The sequence below is a fragment of the Uloborus diversus genome, chromosome 3 (assembly GCF_026930045.1).
Source record: "Uloborus diversus isolate 005 chromosome 3, Udiv.v.3.1, whole genome shotgun sequence".
NCBI lineage: Eukaryota > Metazoa > Arthropoda > Arachnida > Araneae > Uloboridae > Uloborus > Uloborus diversus.
The window spans coordinates 26,278,970-26,299,329 of record NC_072733.1 but is presented as its reverse complement, the minus strand read 5'-3'; the positions used below and the strand labels follow the sequence as shown (position 1 = coordinate 26,299,329).

Here is a 20,360-nt window from a genome sequence, read left to right as displayed (position 1 = left end):
CAAGATATAATGTCGAAAAAAAAATTTGTGAAATTGAATACGCATACCCTACAAATTTTTTCCATTTCACCTCAGAAACATGAGAAAAAAATTTTATTGCAATAAAATAAGGGGAACCCGTGCCGACTTGAGGTCAAAGTTGGACCTGAAATCCTGTACTGCGACTACAGTGGAATAATTGCTAACTGTATAATTCTTTACTACACGCAACATCAGTTTATTTAAAGCAGATATTTACAACAATATTAGACTACAAGAAACATTACTGTGCATATTTTTATTTCAATGTTTGCTTTTTGCAGTTAGGATAGAGCTTTCGGAGCTCTTGAACGCAACGTAACACAAATTCTTTTTGTTCCTCATCAGCTGTTAGCAAACCATGTAAGTCCTGCATCATTTTTAACGCTCTTTCAGTTGCATCGTTTACTGCTCTAAGCATTGAGACAGTCTTTTACACATCAAGAAATGAAATATTATTGACCATACCATAAAAGCTGGATTAATTTTTGTAGAGCAGCTTTTGAGATATGGGTCCACATTTTCGTACACTTGTTTCAAAAAGCACAAATCTTTTTTGGGTGCTTTGACTGCGAAAATGCAATGCATTGAAGCCATGGTTTCACGTATGGTCACAGTAAAAACAAGCAGACATCAAACAATGCTTCATTTTCCTTCGTATCTAATTTTAGTTGTGAACTAAACAATAATAGTTTTAGGGAGTAAATCGCTCGAGCCATCCATCGAGCTTGGTGCATGGCTCCCGATGGTCTTACTTTAAATTTTTTTTTCTGTATCTCCACCTAAAAATATGATAGGTAGTTCCATCAAATCTTGATAGTCATCCCTGACCGTAGTATTAGCAAGGGTATTAGTAAGTTTAGCACGGTAAAAGTCAAGTAAATTTTCCAAGTTACGGTACAGTTCGGGACAACTCTGCAGCTCCTCCATAGCACTGTATTTTAGCGGGATGGATCAGTTCATACATATGATGGCGCAAGCAGAGGAAAGCATTTCTCTATCAATTTTTTGCTCAAGAATAGTGCAAGAATCACTTAAATGACCTGTTTTGGAAGCTGTAGTATCATAACAGAGAGTTTTAACTTTGTCTTCGAGATTCCAATCTAAAACTGCCTTTCAAACAGCCTGTGTTTGTTCTTTTCCTGTAGAATTATCCGGTTTAGACTCAGCAATGAGTTGCTCGTCACATCCATATAAAATAACTATAGATAAGCGATCTTCTTTTGATTTTTGAGCACCCAAAGCAGGCAACAGTTTCATATCCCAAGGTAAATTCACTACATATGGTACCTCGTACTGAAAACTAATTTCTATTCTTTCCTTGTGCTCCTTCCGCTTTTCGGTTAGAATTCTTTCAATTGAATATTTACCTATGGGAAATTCATCAATGTTACACCCAAGTGTGTCAATAGTAGCTTCAAGAATAAACACATAATCTCGTATACTTGGACACCTGTCCAATGAAGAACTGATTTTGGAATAATAAAATCGCTGCTCATTACATATTTACTTGTTCTACGTTCTGATACTACTTGTTCCAGGTTCTGGAATACTTGTTCCAGGTTCTGGAATACTTGTTCCAGGTTCTGGAATACTTGTTCCAGGTTCTGGAATACTTCTTCCAGGTTCTGATATACTTGTTACAGGTTCTGATATACTTGTTCCAAGTTCTGATAAACTTGTTCCAGGTACTGATTTAAATGTTTCAGGGAAATCTTCTGGATTAATGTTTTCATTAGATTTCGAGGAGGAATCTTCTTGTACAGGTTCATACACTTCCGAGGATGTTGAAGCGGAATCGTATTTAATGCGCCTGTTTTCTTCTTTGACAGCTCAAAGAGAAAATCCCATCTTCCTCTATTTTGATTAACCGAAGGGCATAAGCATGTGCAATACTGAATAAATTGTTTAAATTACTCTCGAATTCTTGTTGGCGCTGCCTGAATACTTCTTGCAGTTTATGTGCATCTTTTTGTAAGTCTCTCCAAATTTGATACAGGTTTTTAAAGTTTATTCACACAATTTAGCAACGATTTGGTGGGAATGCTTGCCTTTTCCCAAAAGATGATGCTTTCCCAAATAGCGAGATTTGCACTTTCACTGACTGTTAAATTTACTTCTCGAATGTCATAAAACAAAACAGACAGAACTCGTCCGTTAGAGGAAAGTTTCGAGCCCGTAATTTGGTGTTTTACGCGACTCCTATTAAAAATATCTCTTTAGTAATTCCACTGCCATGTTTCGTTCCCTATGGAAGGACTATACTGCGCTTGCTGACCGCATTGTATTCGTACTGATACGTTTGACGGTTTTCAAATTGCCACGAATAAGCCCCCCCCCCCCAACATATGTTTTTTCTGTTTTCGTTTGTTTTCTGTGCACTATTTACAGCTAGTTTTAGCTTCGCAAAGTATCGCGTCGCCTGCGTTCGCTTGCTTATGAACACACGTGCTATTTACATGTTTAGGCCTTTAGGCGCAAGTCGGCACGGGTTACCGTGCTTCAAATTGCATGAAACTTTTTTAACAATGGTTTTCATATAAAAGGAAAAACATAAGAGGGTATGCGTTTAAAAAAGACGACTTTTATTTTTTTGGGACACCCTAATATATATATATATATATGTGTGTTTTTCTTTTTCAACCAAAATGTGTGATGTCACACTTCTTGTTACCCCTTTCCTCGTAATAATCAGAAACTGAAACAGTTTTACGAACCCTCCTCTCCCCTCAAAGCGTGACATCACTAGTAGAGGACCTTATGTTCATAGTTATGCTATTTGAATTTTAAATTTTTACTTTTTATATTATTTATATCATAATTTAAACATTTCTCACTTTCATTTTAATTTTAAGTTTGAACAAAAATGGAATTTCGATTTATAACACTATTTTATCTTGTTACTTATGCAATTATTAGAAACCTAAATTTTTTTATGAGCAAATAGAAATTCATGAGCTGTAGAGTTAATCTGTTTTAATTAATAGTTTCATTCTTTACATTGTTATTGAACCTTCCTTTAGTTTCCCCTTAGCATAAATAATGCCTCTGATATCCCAAAGCCTTCAATATTTTCTGTTTTATTCCATACATTTGATATTTCAGCAATGCAATATTTACTATTAAAAAAAAATATTACTTTAGCGTTCACACCTTCACACACTTCAAATAATAGAAACTTAGGTTAAATTTAAACGCTGGCATTGACTCGTGTGTGAACTTCCTCTTTGCTCTTGCCTTCATTTTCAGTAATAGAAAACTGAAGAAACAACAAAAAAAGATTATACTTTTGACAAATGATTTTTTTTCAGCTGACATGTATAATCAGGGCCATTAGTGTTATGCTTTTTCCCCCAGTTTGTCACACAGTAAAAGATTGCTTTAGTTGAGGAGGTGATAGCAGCGTCATCGCAAACCAGACGCATCAATTGTGTGATGAGGAAGTTAGATGGACTTCTTTTGTTATCCTATTTAAACGTAATCTTCATTAACGCAGACTTGCCGAGTGTGAATTTCGATTTCAGACGCCTTTCATGTCCCTTATTAACATTTAATTTTACGTTCCTTACTGATAATTAAAACTTACGTGTCTTAAAAACTATTATGGAGTCATTATTGGTGAAAGAGCCAAGTCAGATTGATATAAGGGATGCAGCTATGCGCCTCCAAAATTTCGGGGCACTCTATAACGGAAAAAAAAATCAAAAGATATTGAAGTCACATTGAGAAGCTACGCGTATAGTAAATGCATTTGTTAAACTTATTTCTTTGAATCTATTAATTATTAAATATGCTGATATATCAAGTTATTTTTAATTGATATTATTGATTAAATTATGCTATTACTACTTCTGAACAATAGTAAGTACCGTCAGTTTCACACACTGTAGCTTTTAGAGGGAGAGGTACCAGGCGCTGGACCCTGCTTTGGGTGAATCGGCGCTGATAAGAGTAATGAAGAAAACGAAAAATATGCTCAAAATGCAAATTCTTCCCAATGTTACGAAATTTCTTCAAGAAGAATGTTTGAAATATGAACAGTGGAGGAATGTGGGGCAAACTGAAATGGTTAAGATGACTGAGTATTTTCAAAATTAACAAATCGGAAAATTGTTTTGAAAATTACAGTACATAAAGAAAGAACATTGTATTTTATAATAAAACTTGCGTTGAAACAGTATTTATTTATTTATTTATTTTTTTTTGGCAGTAAATTTGAGTTTTCAAAAAAAAAAAAAAAAAGTGGAAAAATTTCACTTTTTTTTTCATGGCGGCAAAATGAAAAATAAAATATTTTTCTAATGAAATATTTTTTACTTGATTATAAAACATACTTTTGGTCAGAAGAATTCGTAAATAAAAGGTTGAATGAATGAATGAAAAGGTAATGAAACAAAAAACGAATAATTAAATGAATAAATCAATTAGTATATGAAGAAAAGTAAATGAGTGAGTAAAAGAATGAATGAATAAGAAAATAAGTGAATGAATGAATAAATAAGTGAATTACGAAATGAAGGGATGTAAATGAATTAATAAATAAATAAAAACGTAAGAGTAATTTAAATCAAATGATTGAGTGAGCAATAGAAACAAAATATTTCATTTTGCCCCATCCACTTAGCCCCAAATGTACTTGACTAATTGTACAATTCATTTAAAATACAAATAATCTGAATATTAACTAAATTAATGCTGCATTGATTCTTAGGAGATCTCAATTAATATTTGAAATGTAAATCACAACTTTATCATTTTATAGTAACGAAAATAATTTTTGACTTACAACAAAATATTACAATATGAGTATCATTTTTTGAAAATTGCCTGTGTTATCAAAATGCTTCAATCTTCGGCGGTATTTTTTTTTCTGACTGGAATAGACTACATATGGTACTACATAGTTAAAATAATACTAGATAGGTGGAGCTAAAAGCAGAGAAAATATTTCACCGTTTCACATTGCCCCATGTTCCCCTACTTAAAAAGAGGTACTTCTTACTTGTATTGCGAAATAATATTACTTGAATAGAATTTGATATTAAAAATAAAATAACTGCTGAAGTTAACTCGGAAAAAAAAAACTGGAAAGGATCTTCAACCAGCAATGATTTCATAAGTGCTGTTGATGTTGAAAATACATATTGGCGGGAGGAGGGCTAAATAGTAATGACGATGATTTTTAAACCCTAAATTTTTAGCAAGTTTTTTTTTCTTTGAAAAATGATGCAATTACCCTGGTTATCAAAAACTTTTTGCCAAATCGCCATCTAGTGTGCTAGTTTTCCATCCTGAATAGATAAAAAATCAATTGGTTTTGGATCAAGAGATCTGGCGATGATATTTTGGATATGAGCCAAACAAGATTTTTTTTATCAAATAGCGACTGGATAAAGGGAAACCAGATGGTGCAATGTCGGGTGAGTTTATCCTTAAAGATTTCCACCTGAAAGAGCGTAGTTCTGCAGCACGATCATGGAAGACCAGGGTGTTCAAAACGATCCCTTTAAAAGCTGTGATGAGTGACCTTCCTCACCACCCTGATAAATAACTTGAAAAATCGGCTACATATCCAGAAAAATTGGCTACATGTCCAAAATACTATTTCCGGACATTTTGCTCCTAAACTAATTTCATGGATCCGGAGTTGAAAATTTACACGTTAAACCGACGCCCCAGAAGGGATATTTTACTGTTATTTTGAGACTTAAGTGTCTTTCAATATCTCTGAGGCGACGAAATAGAAAAAAAGTTGTAATAACGAGGGTATTTTCATCATAGTTAAAAATAAAAGCTTGATAAAAGTGTTTTATTTTTGGAAAAAAAAAATAAATAAATAAACAACAACAACAACACTTAGATAATTTCTCCAAAAAAATAAAAACATGCCTATATATTCTGAAAGTAGTCCAGTTTAGAGTATTGGAAGTGCTCTGGAAATCGATCTATTGTTTTGTGCTTTAAACAAATACATTTGTAAGTGCCTATTTTGATTCAATATCTTCTATTCAGTCTTACAATTTTTAGTTTAGATTACTATTTTTCGGTTAGTGCCACTATTGTGTCTTAATAACGTCTTACTTGTTTTGAAGGCCTAAACCGGTACGTGGCACTACCCACTTACTAAGCAGCCTCTACGCAAAGCTTCTAGTTGCAGCCACTGCTGTTCTAGTCACCACAGAAATACTACCCAATAGTGTGCCATTATTCTTCTATCATGTAAGTTACTTTTATTTTCACATGTATTTTCATTATATATTAAATATTCCGTATTCTAGATTGAAACTAACAAGCCTAATGCCTTCAAAACCTGAAATTATTTGTGAATGACCAGAGTATTTGATCGTCATTGTTTATGAAATGAAATACAAAAGTTATTTGTGTATAAAATACAATTATGTTCCAAAATGACTCATAGTTATGTCGTTCATATACTAGTGGGACCGGAAAGCAATGCTGTATCTTAGTATAGTACACTGTAACAAATTTCGGAAACGTTTCTGGGTATATTGGAAACGTTTCCGAAATAATAAGAATCCTTCATCCAATAGCGAACTCCTCAATATTCAGAAAGCTTTTTGTTATTTCAAAAAATCTAGAAGCGGAAGTGAGGCGCAATGCTTCGAAACTTATTTTATCTTTCCAACACTGGCGCCAGTGAGTCGGAAATAACGAGAGCTTATTTTTTTTTCCTTTTCTATGGCTGCTGCAGTCAGCAACTGTTTAGCATTGGATTGCTTGTTATTTCATGTCTAGAGAGTAGTAAATTGTGTCGAAACTAGTTTTACGCCTTTGCATTTCGGGCTGCCCTTGATTTTTTAGACGATGTACGCAGCTATTAAGTTAGTTAATAACGATTTGCTTCTTTACAATTGCCGGTGCGACCATGATTACATATATATTGTGTGTTCAAGCGTGAATAGTTTGAACACCCGTTTTTATACTTAATGAAACGAAACCCTTTGGATTACTTTTTCAGTTGTAATGGAGGTACTTAGATTTTCTTCCGCTCATGTTCATTTGTAAGTATTAATGAATATTTTAAAACATGTTGTTATATACATTTATATTTTTGTTGATTTGCATTTGATGAGGCTCCAATTGTTACTGTTTTTGGGTTTATCGAATTAATTTTAAGTTATCCTACATACCTATGTGCGCAGTGTACTATTTGTTGTAACCAATTGAAACTGATTAATTACGCAAAAGAAATAAGATTTATATTTGAAAAGCAATCACAGAAAAGTTATTTCGAAATACTTAGATATACATACATTGGTTCAAAAAAAAAATCAATTGTTTAATTCATTAAAAATATGGTAATGCAAATGTTTTCTAGTATTGTAATATGCCTTACAAAAAATGTGCCAGTATTATTTATCTTTTTTTATTATAATTTATTCATTTATTTAAAAATAGTTGTACTATTAGAAAATGGCCCAGTTATCTATTAGTAAGCAACATAGTTATACAATTAATTCATGTGCTTATTCATTTTGTTAAATGTGGTGGACAATAAAAAATTCCTTGACATTAGTTGTTCGGTAAATAACATTTCCTTCGTGGATATACTAGTTTAATATAGGACAGTCAGGAGGAATGAGTCAGTGGCAAAAATGGAACAGCTGCAATTACAAGCCGAAATAAAAAGAAATATTATTTCATGTCATTGTTTTAAAAGTGATCATTTTTTAAATACTATGTTATTAATATACAATGTACATATGGGGAGAAGACGAAGGGCGTTCACCACGCAGACTGCCATTGACATTTTCAGGGATTGCTTTTTTTTTGGGGGGGGGGCACTTTATAGCATTTTATGGGTTCACCATCACTCTTATGGTGTGGGGGGGGGGAAACTCGTATATATGAAATGGAGTAATCATGCAATAGAATTCAATGTTTTAATAAATAAAATACATAATGCATTTTGCGCACATTATAAAAATAAAATCAGTACCCTATTTTGATTAAGTATTTATATTTGTGATGAACTGGAAAAGGGCAAGAACAGAAGAATCAACCCGAATGGTTCCAACAGGAGGACTTGGTGTCATATTTAAATTCACCAATTTCTCTGTTGGCACTTTTCAGTACACTTTGTTCGTCCTTGACGTGAAGGGAAGGTAAGTTCTGTCAAATTTTATCCGAAAATAAAAGCTATCAAGTTTGCTACAAGATATGTTTTTAAGTTCTGCATTAAAAATACAATATGTTGATAATTTTGTCTTGAAAATATTGAGAGAAAAACTGAAGTTTAAGATTGTTTAACAAACAATCCCACTTTTGAGAAAGTACCCCCCCCTTCCATCCCCTGACGATTTTGTGATTAGGAATGAAACTACTATATTATTTCAAAATTTTCATAAATTTTCAAAAATTTATAACTGTGCATATATTACGCTGTTAACCATGCTATTTGTCATTAGAAATTCAGAAAAAAAATCCACGAATGATTCTAAAATTGCTTGTTTCATTGCTGTTAGATATGAATGAACTGAAACTGATATGGTATGCAATACTATAGTAAAAAATTATATTTTAGAAAAAATCACGGAAAAAGGATTCTGAAATTCTCGGAAACGTTTTTGAAAATTGTTTGGAGAGTTCCGAAATACTCGGAAACGTTTTCGAAACTTTCATGAACCACAGCTGCACAGAATACTCAGAAACATTTCTGGAAATTACGGAAAGAGGATTCTGAAATACTCAGAAACGTTTCTGAAAAATACAGAAAGAGTATTCCAAAATACTCAGAAACATTGAAAGAGGATTCCGAAATACTCAGACACGTTTATGGACATTACAGAAAGATAATTCCGAAATACTCAGAAACGTTTTTGAAAATTTCATGAACCGCAGCTGCACGATATACTCAGAAACGTTTCCGGATTTTTTTTTATAGTGTAGACCCTCGTTTTACGCGGGGGTTACGTTCCACGGAAATGCCGCGTAAATCGAAACCGCGTTAATTGAGACCTAATATTAGTGTTAAAATAGGGGTTTGGTTCCGTAGATAACAAAATACTTCATTTTAGTGATGACTAATTGTATAATAAGTTTAATGTGTAGTTATATCGACTTTTATGCACAACATGTATAAAGAAAACATAAATTAATTTCGTGTTCTGTTTATAAAAGGAGCTGGGTGGTCATTCCAAGCTCGTCAGCTTGCGAGATCGAGATTTTCGTTCACGTGATCGGTTGTGATGTAGAAATGTTGCAAAGTAGTATTCTAATCTACTCGAACCTAGTCGCAAGCTAAGTTCGAGTAGATGAGAATACTACTTAGCGACATTTCTACATCACAAACGGTCACGTGAGCGAAAATCTCGATCTCGCAAGCTGACGAGCTTGGAATGACCGCCCTGGCTATGATAGTCTTTTGGCAGTCATTAAGAATTTTTTTCTGTAATTCTTTGCAGAGCATTAACGCATCCATGATCACTTGAGTCATTTCCATGATAGAATCTTCTTTCACTAACAATTCAGAAAGATCATTTCTATTGTCTAGGAATGGCTCAAAATTTTCAATGTGAACGTTTTTGGTTGTGTGTCACCGATTTGGCCTCCTTTGTCACTCCTAAAAGCTCTTCTTCCAGTGAGCCCTGAACTGTGTGAGTTCAATAACTTTACTTCTAGAAAGAGCTCTGGAACCAATCGCGTAAAATGTCTCCAGTTTTTGGAATTTGGATTTTTAAAGAGGGGAGAATTTTATATGTTTGCAGTGCCGCATCCGCGTAAAACCAAAACTCATCCGCGTAAAATAAAGTAAAGGTGTCAAATCTTAAACTCCTCTACCATTTTTTTCCTTTTTTTTTTAAATCACTGCTTTAATTACTCTCGTTATCAACAGTATTTTTTCCTTTAGTGCAACTTTAGTGTTTTTTCAACCCCGGATCCATTAAATTCAATTCGATTTCAAGCAAAATATCTGAAAAAATGGCATTTTTAATTTTAGTCCAGCTTTTGTTACATAGAACGTGTTTTGGTGATCGGAATAGAGGGAAATTTGACGGTGAAATGTATTGCGAGCTATTCCAGTGCTTGTCAACAGAAAAAGCAAGATTCTGAAACATGAGTATGCAAGACCACACTGCTTAGACGAACCCTGGCAGCAATTAATAAATTGGTTGCATTGATTGGAAGCAATTAACAAGTCAGCAGGTTGTCTCAACCACCATACTTTATCAACATTGCACCATTTGGTTTCCTTTTTTTTCCTATTGCTACGTATCGAGAAAGTGGAAAACCATATTGACATCTAAAGTGCCATTGCCGGATATTTGATCCAAAACTAATCGATTTTTATCTGTGCAAGATTAAAAATTTGCACACTAGAGGACAAAAGGAAGTTGACGACGAATGTAGTTAAATCATTGATAAAAATAAAATGCTTTAAAGTTATCTTTAAAGCATTTTATAATATGCATAATATTTTATAATATGCATAAATAAAGCATTAAAACGAAAAAAAAAATAAATTGAATACATACCCCTTACATTTTGCAATATCACTACTATACTCATACCTACCTTTGGCAGGGTGCTCACAAAGGCGATATGGGAGTCCAGATTGGAACATTTCATGTATCTTGTATCATGGGCATAAAATGATTGTTTCTATTTTTTCTATGACTGTGCTTTTCATTTTTATATTAATCATTCTAGGTGTTTGAATGCATACCTTCTTTGTTGTTCATATTTTTAAAACATTTTCTTTTACTGTTAGTTTTTATAATTTAAAAATGAGTCTTTCTTTTTTAGGGATATTTATTTACATTCCTAATCGGAGTCGCTATTCTATGTATACTTTGCATTTACATGAGCCTTATTCTTCAAAAATGTCCCGGGCTAGACGAATTAGAAGAACTGGACCAAGACAATCCGGAAACAGAATCCGTTTTACGACGAAAAGCGTATCCCATTCCAGAAATCAGCATATTTTTCAGAGTTGGAGCTCTCGGTACATATACACTGTATAGACTTTTAGTATCTTTATATATTTGTTATAGTTTAATAATTTTTCATGCCCGTTTCTTCTATTCTGTTATTGGAATGGAATACTTTCTTAAAACTTCAAACTATACTAGTACAAGATCACATAGGTTGCATATTATATATCTTGAGACGAAAAATTGAAACAAATTCGAAGTTATGCAGGCGCAATGTATTGTAGATACTCATCGGGCTAAAAGGAAAAAAAGAAAGAAAAAGCAGAGAGAGAAAGAAAATATATCACTAAATAAGTACATTTTTTTCAAAAGCCACAATCTCCAATAAAAGAAAACTAAAATAAAAACGTTATTTTACGCAGTATAAAGTTGGGCCTAACATTCACTTCAGCGAAGAGAAGGTTTCAGATGTCTAGAAAAAAATATATGTCTGAGCAATTCCACGAAAATGTCAACCTGAGCACCAAAATTTCAATATTAACAAAACTATAAATATTGTATATCATTTAAAAGCTTGAAATATATATATTTTTTAAGTGTACCATGTTAAATTTTAATTTATAATTTTTCGTATTTAAAATAAGCCGTAACAGATGTCTATTTCCTTTCCTGATTTTTTGGGGAAAATTTGGTCTATAGTAATCAACCTTTTTCCCCCAAAAAAATTCTAACTAAAAGAAAAAAATGTTAGTACATTTTGTCACACTCATAATTTAGTACATATTGTAAGTTTCATACTGGAAGTTTACACCAATACATATCTTTATAATGTTTCGTTCAGAAACAATCTTAAAATCAGTTTATGAATGTCAGTCAGTTACCATAAAAAAACAACCTTTTCCCCTCAGCATGAAAATTATTGGTGGAAATATACCAAAATTCATATTCTCTGCCTACATAAGGAGTATTTAAATGCTGAATAAGTAGAATTGTAAGTTTACAACCGAACACCGAAAATTCCTGGGTAACTGACTGACATTCTGTTTAACTTTAAAATGGCTGCAGTGTATTTATTACTCCCGAAAACAGAGTTATTTTATTTTTAGACTTTTAATGATATCAAACACCCAACTCGTAATTTTAAGAACGATAACATATTTTATTGATTTTGTTCATTATTCATTCTTACACAATTTAGTAATGCTTGGGCCTAAATTTCGAAAATAATTGCCTAATATTCGAAAAACTCATCAATTCAAAATAGAAGAGGAAAGCATTTTATAGTCAGTACAGCCAAAAGACAAATTTACAATGTCACAACTTTCACAGGGTGGAAAAGAAATTCAGAAATATAGGAAGTGACTGCTAGTGAGGAACATTTCTATGGAGTTCCTTGTGATCTGCAATATTTTGTAGTAAGAGTGATAGATGATAATAGGGGAAAAGCTAATGTGCAATTCTTGAAAAAAAAGAACTTGTTCAGTCATATGAGTGACTAAGATGATGTAGAAGAAATAGAAAAAGTTTACTTTTTAAAGCTCAATAATTTTACAAGGATGAGATCCATTTTAAAATACTGAAGGGAAAAAAAAAGATTTTTTAATCCTCTAGCAATTAAAAAAAAAAACTGTGGGAAAAGAGGTTATCGATAGAAACAAATAAAATCTTATTTTAATTACCTTTCTTTTGCGTAGAGTTTTATTTACAAATTTTAAGGCTGTTAGACATTCGGTCAAACACATTTATAGATGGTACCAAAAAAAAAAAATCTAAGGAAAGGCTGCAGGGTTGCAAGCGCCTACAGTTTATGTTATTTTATATATTACAGCTAGAGTACACTGAAGGTGTAGACTACTTGAACAAAATACTGGGTAGCTAAAATTGTTATTTTGATGTTAAAAATCAATCTTTATATATACGTTTTGTATCGCCCTTGCTTTTAAACATCATAATTAGTATATTTAAACTAAATTACATAGTAATTTTTTATATGATCTAATCATTTTGGGGGTCCTCATAGGCTGAGGGAACCCTGGTCTAGCCCTAATATCAAAGAACGCTCTGCTTTTGTCTACATTTATTTGTTTGTGTTACTGCATAATTCTGAATTTTTTATATTAGGATATACAGGAATTTTAGAAATGTCAGCCAAATACCTCACCAGGGTGTTCTAATTACTGTAATTTTGTTATTTTAGTAATATTTTTGAAATCAAATGCCATATGCTAAAAGGTTATTCATTATTCCTTGACTCCAATTTAAATTTATAAAAATTTCCTTTTGCTTTCAGAGGACAATCTTTTTTCAATCTATACTACTTTTCCCGCAGGTTGCATTCATGTCAGTCAGTCACCATGCTTTTAACATTTTTTTTTAATGATATAGAATGCATTTAAAAAATTCAATTATACCATTAAACTCAGCTTGAAGAAATCAATAAAGTAGGAGAAAAAAAATATTTTTAATGGATATTTTGTGTTGCATGTTTGTAATATCAGTCAATTGCCAAATTGTCAGTCAGTTACTAACTTGTCGTATGTAATGCAAATATTTATTTTAGCAATACAGTGGCCGCCGCTTATATGAATCACGTTTGTTCTAAACAGTTTTGATTCCATAAAGCGGCTGATTCAATAAAGCGGCTAATTCAATTAAGCTAAATTTTATTCTGTTTTTGACAATTTGATTCATTAACGCGGTTGATTCAATTAACCACTGATTCAATAACCCACGTTCACTGTATTAAATTTAACAAACGTATTTTCATTGCTTAGCTTTTATGTGAACGTATTTATTAGTTTTGCTGCTTTATTTTGAACATTTGCATTAGTTTATTTAGAAAATTTCAGAAATGTCAGTCAGTTACCGGGATGTCAGTCAGTTACCGAACCGTTCTAATTACTGTAATTCTTTATTGTATCAATATTTTCCAACTCAAATGCTGCCGAAAGTTTATCCATTGTTCTTTGATCCAGATCTGAATTCAATAGAAATTTCTTTTACTTTAAAAAAATCTGTTATTGAATCAATATTACTGTTCACACAGCTTACATTCATGTCAGTCATTTACCATGCTTTTAATAATTTTTCTAAAATCACCCAATATATATTTTGGAAATTCAATTATACCATGAAATTCAGCTTCAAAAGTACAATAAGCAAGGCGAAAATATGTTTTTAAAAATTAATATTTTATGGTTTATGTTTCAAAATACTTATCGTTTTGCTCTGTGAATGTCAGTCCCGTGGAATTGCCCATATAGGTTTTTCATAGTACCCTACAATAATGCATCTATCAATAACGCTGCGATAATGCTTGAGAACGCATATTTCATGTACTAATAGACAAGCTTTAAAACTGAACAACAATCAGGAACATTACAAATTTTTTCAAATAACCGATACAGGGAATACAGGAATGGGTTGATAATTGACGAAAATTAGAATTCATTGCTGCAAAGGTGAGAAAACGTTTATACCAAAATTGGGACGTACGTATTTTCAAAATTAGAAGTGAGAAAAAAAATTCAGTAATAAGTTGGAGGCTTTGGTTGTTTATCTTCTTATTTGGGCGGGTTATCTAAATAGTTTTGCTTGATACTAAAATCATTATTTAAAACAAGCAAAAATACATGCTTCAAATGATTCAGTGTCATATTTTAATTAATAAGCAAACGCAGATTATAACAGAACAAATGTTAAATGCATTTGTTATTTTCTAATTTTCAAATATTGAACAAATAGCTGCATCATATTTTGGAATATCGAATTTGTTTTAAAATTAAAATGCAAGTTTGATAAGGATTTTGGTAGAAGTTTTTCAGTGTACTATGAAATTTATTTATTTACACTAATTCTTGTGATTCGTATTTTGTACATGTTTTTGTTATTTAATGACGCTCGTGTTTTAAATCTCACGAATGGTTGAAAAACAGTTGAAGATACTCTTCTCCTTTGATTAAAATGTTCAGTCCTCAAAAACCGACTTGGCAAAACACGTGTGTCAATCGACAGTAAGTTACAAATCAGTATGTTATGTTCGTTTTAAATAAAGCAAAAATTGAAAGAGGAAAAAATCCAACTATTCTTAGATGTACCCGTACTCTGATAAACAGAAAAGTTGATGAAGAAGCAGTTTTTAATCATTAGTTTTATCATTAGTTAAGCTAACTAACTGCATTAGTTTTAATTAATCAATAAAAGGTGCTCCATGTATAGAGTCAAAGTCCAATCAGAGTAGACCGAAGAGTAAAAAAACATTCATGATTTTAATAATTAAGGTCTCAAAACATTTTTTTTTTTGTTGAATTGGGGACAGAAATAACTTTTTGCTAATTAACTTCAAAAAGAAAACTACTAGAAAATATTGTGTTTGTCTACTGGTTGGGGATGTTCTTTTATTGGGTTAGTACACTTGTTTCTCATTTAAATAAACTCCTCGAAAAAACGTGAAAAAGCATGATAACAGTTCTCTCAGTTCTTTATTGAAAATTACTCATATCTTTAAAATATTTCAAATGCTATGTTCCAAATACTACTACCGTTTCTAATTATATAAACCTCTGAAATTAATATTGTGATTAAGCTTTGGTTCATTTTCTGGCTTACTACTGGCTCTTTGGAAATTATATAAATTTTCTCTAATTAGCTTTAGTAGTATAAAGTAGGTTATTTCTTGTATTAAAAAAGTGAAGGGTTGAGAGAGACTGGAACACACGCACAAAATTGGAGACTCTACATCGCCTTCAAAATAAAACTTTCAAGAAAATTATCATGCATAAATACACAAATAACAAATATAATCAGAATATACCTAACTTATTGAAAATTGCACACAACCACAGATTATAAATTCTATCTAGCAAGGGCTGTATTTCTCAGGAAATGCTTAAAAAGTTTTTATTAATATATCCAACAGTCTTGAAAAATTTATATTTTTATGTGTTTCTGAATCTTCAGTTATAATCACCCTTAGCTTTGTTCTATTCTCGCATACCTATTAGTGACATATTGAAGCAGTTAAAACCTTCAAAAGCTTATTCAGATTAAATTGATTTATAATTTTCATTTTCTTTCAGTATTTGGATTGGGAACTCTCATTGCTATTGGACTAGAAATAGCAACACTATTTACGATGGAGAAACCATGTGTGGATAAACTTAACTTCGTACAGCCCATCATACTTGCTCTCTTCACTTTTATGCAAATGCACTTCTTATCACTAAACTCTCAGGTAACATTTTTATCTTAAAAATAAAATAAACATTCGTACCAAAGTAGTTTGAAAAAGCATATTACCATGCTTTTAAAACACTCATAGTAACGTTTACGATAACGTTTTGTTTTACAAAGTCAGTCTTGCACATTTTTAAATTTGACTTACTCAACAAAGTTACTCTTGATTTTTTAAAGCCACTTCTGAATTTTGTTCCTGATTGAGGCAATATAATTGCATACAGTAGAACCTCGATTATCCGAGCTAATTGGGACCGCTAGTGCCTCGGATGTCGGAATTCTCTGTTAATAGAAACGGTGTATAAAAACGTGTCAGGATCTCAAATTGTATTAATTAAAAATACGACAGAATTTTTTTTAAAGATGAATAGATTAAAAATAATATTTTGGGGTTAAAAAACTAAAATGGAAAATAACCTGTAGCAAGTTTTAAAAAGTCAATAGATTTTTTTTTAGCAATACCAAGTTAAATATTGAAAGATGATATTAAAAAAACACACAAATTTCCAGAAAATGTCTTTCAAAGCACACGAAAAGTGTAATCAAAATATCCGAACACAATATCCCAAACAGGACATCAAAACTTCAAAATTTGAAAGTAACTAAGATGCATTATTAGTATTAAATATGCGATATAAGTAAGATTTTTTTTTAACTTATTTTTTTATCTGAACCTTGTGACTACACAAAAATAAGTTGATAGGAATGTTTCATGAATCACGAATATGAAGCATCCCAACGTGGAAGATTCAGTCTTCAACCAGACTGACGTTAAGTGAATTGTTAACATCTCAATAGTTGCCTGAAACGGGGTTTCCAGAGTTGCAACAAAGTGTAATCGTAATATTATTAAGCAACGATTACGGCAATTTTGTAATGAGAGCAAAAGACATCCTCCCCCCTTTTTTTATACTACTTTTTGAAGCACAATATAGTCTTCTTGATTTTTACTATTTCCATATGGTATGCTTTCGACATATTAGTGTCATGTTTTTCTTTAATGCAAAATTTAAATATATTCTACATTTTGTTTAATATAATACTTACAAAGTCTCGTTTTTTGAAAAAATCTGTAAATTACAGTTGTTGAAAAAATCCGTTTTTTCAATTAAAAATGGAAGTATTGATCAATTGCAATGTAAAATTCAATTTGCTTTAAAGAATTACAGCTGAAAAAGAACACTTATCTGGAGTTTTCACGGAAAAATAGTAAATAAAATATTACTAAGTAATAAACATGTTTTCTTTTTTAACAGAAAGCAATCCAGAATCTTGGATGGTGTCGTCACATAGTGCTTATGCACCTGATGGCTACTAATATTGCAGTATGGCTGCGTCTGATTGTTTGGGAAACAGCAAAGAGTTGGCTCGATGATAGCCATGCTAACCTAAATGCTTCTGATCGTTTCCCTCCAGAGGGTTTTAACATGTCTGCTCATGCTGTGTACTCTGATGGCAGGCATGAAGTTTATGGTAAATCTTACGTTTGTTTATTACTGTAAAATAGCTTATTAACTAAACTGTACACGTTTATCTTGTTAAAGTTGTTTAAAAATTAATTCATACATATTTTTCTTTTAGTGTCTCCTAATTGTATATGGCTTGAACATGAAGATAAAATGGAAGATATTCTTTCGCTCAGGCAGTGTTATCAAAATACTACAATTGGTATCATTTGGGACAAAGCACAACCTTTCATTATACCATTCATAGTGCAGTACTGTTTAGTTGGCGCATCAGTAAACTATATTTTATGGGAAAGTTTCAGCAACTGCCGAAGAAGAATTACCAGAAGGGCAAACTCGTGGTCACCAAAAAGGGAAGGATTGGAAATACGTGTTGTCACTGAGAAGCATTCTCGTAAAGTTGACTGCAAGGGATCAAGTAAAGGCCTATTTTTGGGTTTATTGGTGTTGGCTGTAGGCATTGTTGTCCTCATTCTGTTCTTTGTTCTAACGAATAATCAGAATCTCAAAGAAGAAACCTTATTTATAATGATAACAGTTCATTGCGCCATTTTGGGTCTCTCCCTCTTAGGCATACTCTTGGGTTTGTGTCGCGTTGGGTGCATGTGCACGGATTATAGTCGACGCCAAAACCTTCATAGAGTTCTTCAGAATATTGGTGTTTTTGCTGTTTATATACACGGTACCTGCTCTTTAGTTGTAGGTTCAACTCACCTCTTGAATCCCAGGTACTTGGTGGTATTTATTGATGGAGGTTTAATGATAATTCAGTCTCTAGCGCAGTCCATTCTTTTTCATAAAGTCGGTCAGAAATGCTGCTCAGCAAAATGCAAACATGAAAGTTCACGTCCTGGTAGACAAATTGTCACTTTCCTTGCATTTACTAATATAGTGTTATGGATTACGGAATCGTTTACAGACCATAATCACGTCTCAAGCCAACTTCAGCTTCAATTCTTCGGGCTTATTCCTTGGGGTCTGATATCTAGACTGCTACTGCCTGTTGTCATGTTTTACAGATTCCATTCATCTGTTTTTATGATGGAAGCATGGAAGTCTGGTTATAGCATGGATAACTAAGATCATGTCTTATGCATTTATAAGCATTCCCGCTTTTATAAAGACTGAATCTTGTTTAATCTTGTTAAATATTTTATTCTTAAAATAACTAAAATAGATTTTGCATTAAAAAATTGCGCCAGGTTCTATTGGTTTTGTTGCTAGAGATGTTTTATTTCGAAAGACATTAATAAGTACATATTTGTTTTCAAAAAGTGTATTACTTTATCAGAAGTAAAAATAAATTAATTACTTCATTGAAATTTTCATATAATGCTAAGAGAATGTTTTGAATCTTTCACATCTCAGCCTAAATACCAAAGAATGAGCATTTATGTATCAGAATGGGATTTTTTTTAATTTTATAAAACATCTAAGTATATTTCATTTAATTTGAAGCATTTCTTGCCTTTATTTTTCGTTTTAGAGTATTTATCATTGAAGAAAAAACAAACTTTTTCATTCACAATAAACAAATTGTCACACATGAAAATATGAATTGAAAAGTTTTATTCATCTTTTTCACAAAACATCACCAGAAAAGTGTACAACTTTACCGAACTTTCGCAGCTCATTACTGTCATTAAAAGCTTTCTCATTGTAGCATTTATTCACATTTTCTAATAGTACTTGGTGTTGCACTTGAAACTAAACGATACTGCCAATCTAAAATTAGTGACTAGAATATGAAGTTCTCATACCATGCATCAGCAAAACATTTTGCAACAGCAACTTTTGGTAGACGTGATATTAGTGACACTCTTTTGCAGTTCACTATGCAAGAAATTAGAATTATTAATTGCTAAAGTCAAAATTTTGACCAAGCAGTGTGCACAATTACGTAGCAAGTGCAATAGTACCTTTTTCTGTTAAGAAGATCTCAAAATGTGATTTTTATAATTTTCTTAAATATCACAAGAGATAAATCTTCAATGACTGTTTGACTAAGTTTTCCCAAAGAACTTAACAGAATGAGAAAATATCAACTAAGAAGCATACAGATATTATAAATCGGAAAACCAGAAGACTTCTTATGTGAAAGATAACCTATCAGCCAAACAAAAAAGGTTATATTTTCTCTTAACACGAAATTGAATAATTGAATAGTATTTCAACACTGAACCTTAATTTTACATACATTTTAGCCTTTTAACCGAAACTTTTTTGATATCAAATTTTTATAAAAGGAAGACGTGTATATTTAATGTTAACTGGAAAATAGCATCATTTTAATTTGTTTCATACATATGCATAAAGCGAAGCTTTAGTGTATTTTTAGTTTTTGACTGTAAATATATGAATCTCATGTACTTTCCATTTCTGTTCTTATTTCTGTAAATTCATCGTAGTGCACTGCAAAGTTTATTAAAGGCTTTCATATGAAAGATGGATTTTATGTTTTATTTTGTACTCTGACATTCTTTTCTATAACATTAACTAAATCTCTAGCAGAAAGTAATTGACTTGATTTTGTGGTTGACGTATGAAAAATTTACCTAAGATGCATATTATTCATATATAAAGAACTGAACATTAAATATATTATTAAACTAAATCACTTATAGAACTTTCCCAATAACTGTTAAATAGTTTTTCTATTTATTAAATGCACGAAGATTCATGGCTGACCTATGTTATATCTATCCAATAAACGTATTGTTCATTCAAACCATGCAAAGATCTGAGC

At 31.8% G+C, this 20,360-nt stretch overlaps 1 protein-coding gene across 1 annotated transcript in view; it reads left to right on the top strand.

Annotated features, from left to right (window-relative positions):
* LOC129218380 (proton channel OtopLc-like) overlaps positions 1–20,058 on the top strand; it is an 88,565-nt gene extending 68,507 nt beyond the window's left edge. The window contains exons 3-7 of the mRNA XM_054852622.1: positions 6,111–6,237; positions 10,786–10,984; positions 15,992–16,146; positions 17,405–17,621; positions 17,730–20,058. Of these exons, the coding sequence (XP_054708597.1) occupies positions 6,111–6,237; positions 10,786–10,984; positions 15,992–16,146; positions 17,405–17,621; positions 17,730–18,694 (1,663 nt within the window). The 3' untranslated portion in view covers positions 18,695–20,058. The remainder of the gene's footprint in view (positions 1–6,110; positions 6,238–10,785; positions 10,985–15,991; positions 16,147–17,404; positions 17,622–17,729) is intronic.
* The last annotated feature ends 302 nt before the right edge of the window (positions 20,059–20,360 follow it).